At 38.0% G+C, this 6,108-nt stretch overlaps 1 protein-coding gene across 1 annotated transcript; it reads right to left on the reverse strand.

Moving 5' to 3' along the window:
• Positions 1-1,341: 1,341 nt before the first annotated feature.
• LOC147899209 (bidirectional sugar transporter SWEET5-like) lies at positions 1,342-5,467 on the reverse strand. The gene is made up of 6 exons (XM_087378720.1): positions 5,414-5,467; positions 5,252-5,288; positions 4,944-5,160; positions 4,601-4,762; positions 3,891-4,010; positions 1,342-1,570 (listed from the first exon to the last, which is right to left on the reverse strand). Exons 1-6 carry the CDS (start codon positions 5,454-5,456, stop codon positions 1,397-1,399), a joined length of 753 nt encoding a protein of 250 aa, XP_087234846.1. The 5' UTR covers positions 5,457-5,467; the 3' UTR covers positions 1,342-1,396.
• Between the last annotated feature and the right edge of the window lie 641 nt (positions 5,468-6,108).

Raw genomic sequence — 6,108 nt, forward strand, 5'->3', positions numbered from 1 at the left:
GATGCTTTTGAATAATTCTAGGAAGTTGCTAAATTGACAGGACATAAAAGTGTCCTAGGACATTTATATGTCCTACCAAACTAGTGTTAAAGAGTATCAATCTATTTTCCTAGATGCGAATTATGCAATATATAACTTTCTTATTAGTTATGCGGTCTTTTAATTAGATTTTCAATGGTGGCATTCACTATTCTCTTGGCTTACTAATCAGCTGCATTGCTGTTCCGTTCTTGTGCACCTATTTTTTATCAACATGGCATTTGGTTGCAAACAAACTAGGGATGTGGACCCCAATCCGGCAACAAACTAGGGATGTGGACCCCAATCCCCCTGCCAAATTTGGCAAGTATTTTGCAAATAATGCATCATAATTGAGAAAAAATTGAGTCTTCACCATTCCCTTCTTATTACCAAGTATGGTCCTTTACCTCTTTTCATGCCTTATCTAGGTAGTGGGTCTCATACTTGAATTGGTGAGGATCATTGCCATACCATTGTGTGGACTTAAGAAAGGGTGTGTGTTCATGCATGCGTGTGCACGCATGCACGCACACATGCATGTGCAAGCACGCACGCACACTTTTTACAAGTCACCTAGCTAGTGCCAAGGATACAATCTTATTACGAGAAATTATATATTACAGGATATACGGGTTGTAGTTCACATATATACATAGATATATGCATGTATGCATGGAAAATGTAAAAAACTAAAGTGTTATTCTCTCTAAAGATTGTATATTTGTGCATGTCTATTTAAAATAGATAATATAAAATGATTCATTGCATGATGGTAGACCTTTGAAAAGAATGTATCAAAGATCAATAAGATTATGTATTTAGCCGCATTGTCCCTATACGTAAGCTTAAACCTATGGATTACCAATTGGGGAGACACGCCATGCCATGCCATGTCATTTCTATTTATGAACACATGGCAAAAATGCCTTACAAAAATACAAATAATGTGTTAAAAACATTAAAAATAAACATAATCCCTAAAAATTTTCAACTCATAAATGAAACATAAATTTTAATACGAATGTAACACTACTCATGAAAAATTTGCAACTCATAAATGAAGCATAAATTTTAATACGAACGTAACACTACTCATGAAATGGTGAAGTATGCATGTATTGTGATGGACATGTATGTATTATAACTAATCAATCGTGTGAACTTGGCTAAGAAATAGCCTAGAAATCCTCTGATTTAATCTTTTATATGTATGCAACATCAAGTACAACAAGGTTTCCTATCAACTGAAAAGCACATGAAAGTATTTGTGGTGCCTTGTGAATCATTTCACAGACTTCAATCACAAACGATGCGCCCATATATATGATGTGGAAATTGAGCATTGAGATGAAGACACATGTGAATAAAGAATCATCTAAAGAGGTGGAGGAGGAGGAGGAGGAGGAGGAGAAGTAGCCCCTTTTTGGTTTGATTGCTTGAAATGCTCATTGATGGGAAGTTCATTGCCATCTTTATCTTCTTTGCTATAATATATAGCATAGATCGCCAATTGGCATCCAGCCAACAATGATCCTAGCACATTTGGGATCTGCAAAAGATAGTACATGAAATATCCAACTTGCATTACAAACCAAAAATAAATAAGCAAATATGCCATTTTATATAGAGTAAGTTACATTGTTCCAAACACATGGGAATTCCTTTTAGCCAATTGGAACTAGTTCAACTGCCTACCCATATTATGTAGCTGTATGTATACAAGTTTTAAAAAGGAACAAAATCCTTACTTTATTACCCTCTGATTTCTACACAATATGATTAAGCATTCATGAAGCATTTAGGCTTTTATTCAATGCTATTTGCTTTTGCTTTTTACATTCTACCAATTTCCCCTCTTTCATGATATATGATTTTGCAATGCATAACGTATATCCTTGCACCATTTATGTATTAAATGGACACATCAATTCAATGATGATCTCCTACTACCTATCCTTTTCTTTTTTAGTGAAAGACTCTTTTAATGTATTAGACCCCCTCTTATATTTTGAGGGATAAACACACTACTAAAATAACAAATCGTAATAGGACTCTCATTAGAATGAGCTACTATATATATCCTTTGTAGTTTTAGGAAAAATTCTTTTCGTGTCTCAATTTGGCTTCAAAGGATACTTAGTGATCTTAGCCTATGGATCATTCCACACGTGAGAGAATTTATTTGCAGATCTTGGCTATTTTGATACACACAATTCTAAAATTAAAATTTGTGATATATTAAGGGGTTTAAGCATCCCTTTGACCCCTGACATTCAGTCTTATGGGTGTGCTTGGGTTACAAGCCCACCACTTATAAGATGAGACTTAGGTACTTGAAAGATAAGTACTGATGGTGGCAAACAATAGGGATGCATCATGCGCATTCCAAGCTAATGCTTGTATGGGAGTTGTGACTATGGGTTGATTATCATGGTCTTAAACCATATTTATTCAAAACAAACATTGATCAAGTTAAATATATACCGACCCCTAGGCTGTAAGCTTTCAAATCTAAGTCAATCTTTTAGTTTGAGTTAACACTTGCGTATAGACCACTAAGTCATACTTAGCACTTACAAATATGGCCAACTACAATGGTAGGTGTTTAATGTGTTTGTCATATTAGAAGCTATACATGTAAGCCATACTACAAGATATACCAATCATGAAAGAGGGGGTATATTATCATGGTCTTAAACTATCATCTCCACTCAAAATCAACATTGGTCAAGTTAATATATTGACCCCTAGGCTTTAAGCTATCAAATCTAAGTTAATTTTTGAGTTTGATTAACAGATGCCCATAAAGCACTAAGTCTTGATTAACTGATGCCCATAAAGCACTAAGTCTTACTTAGTGCTTAAGAATTTGTCCAAGTGTAATGGTAGGTGTTTAGTATGTTTGTCATATTGGAAGGTATACTAAGGACTCATGCTAAATTATTGATCTACATCTTTACTGATGATTAGTTGCAAGGTATAGTTCAAGTGTCTTTTGGTTTCTAGTAGTTTTCAAAGTGAGCATCAAAAGGCAAGTATCATACTTTTGTTTTATTAATCTCAATTCCTCACTTTCAAGGTATGCTTACATGAAGCAATCATTGTGGTAGGCAACGGTCCGATTCAAGTTTTTTTTGTAGTGAGTTTAGATTTGAGCATTAGCATGGCCCTCTACTCAACCAAAGGCTAAAATAGTAACCATAATAAACATTAGCTAAGGAATCATGAGGATAGGGTTGAAAAGAGCGAGAGGAAGTGTATTGTAAAACAAAGTCAAAAAAGGGTTGGACAGCTTCATGGAGTAGAGGGACACCTTGATAGGGAGAGGGCACCATGGAAGGAGCTTCCTTATGAAACCCATCGCATTTACGAAGTCTAAGCATGGATTGATGGTTGTAATCCTTATGTGAAAAAAGAGAGGACAAGAGTTAATATCCCCTTGACATCCACCACATATACTATAAGTTTCAACTCTCTTACACTGTGGAGGGAGCTTCCTTATTGTGTTTAGTCCCACCACCACATTTAGCAAGTCTAAGCATGGCTTGATGGATGTAATCCTTGTGTGGAAAAAGACAGGACAAGGGTTCATATCCCCTTGACATCTGCCACATATAGTATCAGTTTCAACTCTATCATCCCATGATCTCTTGTATGCTATCATTAAAGTAAGGATAGGGGTGCTATTCCATATGTTTAGAAGGAGAAGCGAAAAGTAAAGGCCAAGCAAGATCACAAGTGAAATTATCTTCCTTTATAGGCGAGCAATTTAAGCAATCACAAATTTAACACTCTTTCTAAGCATCGAAGTACAAGCAATAATGATGTGATGGTTTTGATAAGTATGAAAATCAAGGTTGTGTACATACTGTGATAAATACATCGAAGCGTATAGTTGCATATGCCGTCCAAACTAATCCATTGAGGAAAGAGACCAAGATGAGGTTGAAGGGCATATACTTGACGCTCTTTGTTTGAACCACCAATCTCTGCACATGATTTTTTCTACAATGTAAGCAAAATCTTTCAGTTACAAGGAATCTTTAGAAATGTGCAAATAGAGGTAACATATATGTCATATTCAAGTCAATGGAAAAAAGAGAGCACGAAGAGAGAGAGAGAGAGAGAGAGAGAGATTTTACTTCGTAGCATATAGCTAGCAAGCCAAAGGCTCATACAAAGGATTGAACACACACGCCCAACGACAAGGGTGACTTACGGAACCAAGAAGTCTCTCGCATGGAGCGGCAAAAATGTTGGCTTGAAGAGACTACATACATACATACATGCATGCATGCATGCATATATATATATATATATAGAGAGAGAGAGAGAGAGAGAGAACTCGTGACAAAGATTAGGAAACAAATAATAATAAAGGCTTAGAAAGCAAAACATGTTGGGAAAATCAAACCATGTGTGCTTACCAAAACTAATTAAGGTCTAGAATACAATGGGGCAATCACACTAACGAACTTCCAATTAGTTGTGCGCTTACCTAGTCGTTAGTGGCGATGCATGAATCATGATACATCAAAGCACCTTCCTCTAACAAGGCAGTTAGATTTCCATTGCTTACCATGATCGTCAGTGGCGATGCATACATCAAAGTTCCGATAACCACGCACACTGCTCCCACTATAACAGTCCTCTTTTCAACGGTGTGGGCTAGACTCAGAGTCGCAATGACAACAGCTACATAGAAGGACACTATCAGGCCCAGCATCTTCAACACCTTCATCTACAAATTCATGAAAAGATCATTCAGTTCATCTTCAGGACCCTCATCTACAAATTCATAAAAAGATCATTCAGTGCATCTTTAGCAACGGAATTAGCTCAAGGCCGGAACTGGTCAAAATTTGGCCAACTTTAATTGCCTTGCTTATTCGTTCTGCAAAAATTGAGTACTGAAGAGTTACCCTTCCTTCCCTACTCGCGTACACGAAGAACACTGAAATATAGATTATCTCCATCACAGCTCCTATGGAATTGATCGTCACGACAAGAAGACTGTGAGGATGTACTATGGGTAGTCCGTAAAACGTCCATAGAAGGCAGTTAAGTAGTGTCGTGATGTAGGGAACCGCGGAGAACTGTTTCGTAGATTTCCATTTGCAAATCTGAACAAACGTGGGCCTGCAGATCAAGAACACAATTGACACCAGTTGGCCTGTTGGTGCAAGTTGACGTAGCTCATAATTACCAAGTTGCAGGGATCGATGCTTACACTGGTGAAAGAAATAAGGCAAACGCTATTATATTGCCTGCATCAGAAAATAGTGAAGTTTATCAGTAGTACCAACAAAACGAGTCATACTCCATATGCATACGATTGTAACAGGCATCGCCGAGACTATTGTGGCTTCTCAGTCAGTGTCAAATTTCGTACCTCCGATGCCCAGAGCTGTCCGAATCGTGTCGGCAATCGCCATTTTGAACTTAGATTTGGGCACCCAGATTAGGAGAAGATATGACCGACGCACGCTTTCCTAGCTCCGTGATTGCTAATTCTCTACTCAGAAGATGACGCTTAAGAGTAGAGGAGAGACAAAATCAGATTTCCGTATGGCACAATCACAGCTTATCAGATAACAATGGTAGCAGTGATTAAGAGCATAGACAAGTTTGCACTAGAAGTGGAGGATGTACATACATGAAAAATTAAGGATGAAATGAGATACTGGAAGCAAATACGCCAAATTTGAACTCGAGAAATGGAGGATCAAATGAGATGCTGGAATCCAGGAGCCAGACTAGAGATCAAATGGTTTCTTACAGCAAACAGGAATCGGATCGACAGGAACCCATGATTCACCTAAGGATTAAGGCGGGAGAGAGAGGACATACTTGAGCATCTATCCTCTTTATAATGCTAGGGCTATGCAGCAAGCTCTCACCAATAAGCGGAGATGAGCTTGTCGCGTGACACTTCTCTCAGCTGCACTCCTAACGGCCTCCTCCTTTCGGGCCAAAAGAAAGCCACATTTACCGAGAAAAGTAGTTAGGTCGCCGGCTTTGAGAGGAGAGGCAAGGAATCGTGCATGCGGTTGGCAGCGGGAGGCATAACTGATTTCTGCGGAGCTT

The sequence above is a fragment of the Dipteris shenzhenensis genome, chromosome 8 (assembly GCF_047967505.1).
Source record: "Dipteris shenzhenensis isolate YYH24624 ecotype China chromosome 8, Dip_SZ_1.0, whole genome shotgun sequence".
In the NCBI taxonomy this organism is placed as follows: Eukaryota; Viridiplantae; Streptophyta; class Polypodiopsida; order Gleicheniales; family Dipteridaceae; genus Dipteris; species Dipteris shenzhenensis.

Excerpts from the sequence above, each read along its gene's own strand:
- LOC147899209 (XM_087378720.1), bottom strand. The coding sequence starts at position 5,456 with ATGGCGATTGCCGACACGATTCGGACAGCTCTGGGCATCGGAG. Across the intron at positions 5,161-5,251 it reads GCCTTATTTCTTTCACCAGT|GCCCACGTTTGTTCAGATTT; the intron begins GTAAGCATCGAT and ends CTTGATCTGCAG. Across the intron at positions 4,011-4,600 it reads CATCGCCACTGACGATCATG|AGATTGGTGGTTCAAACAAA; the intron begins GTAAGCAATGGA and ends AATCATGTGCAG.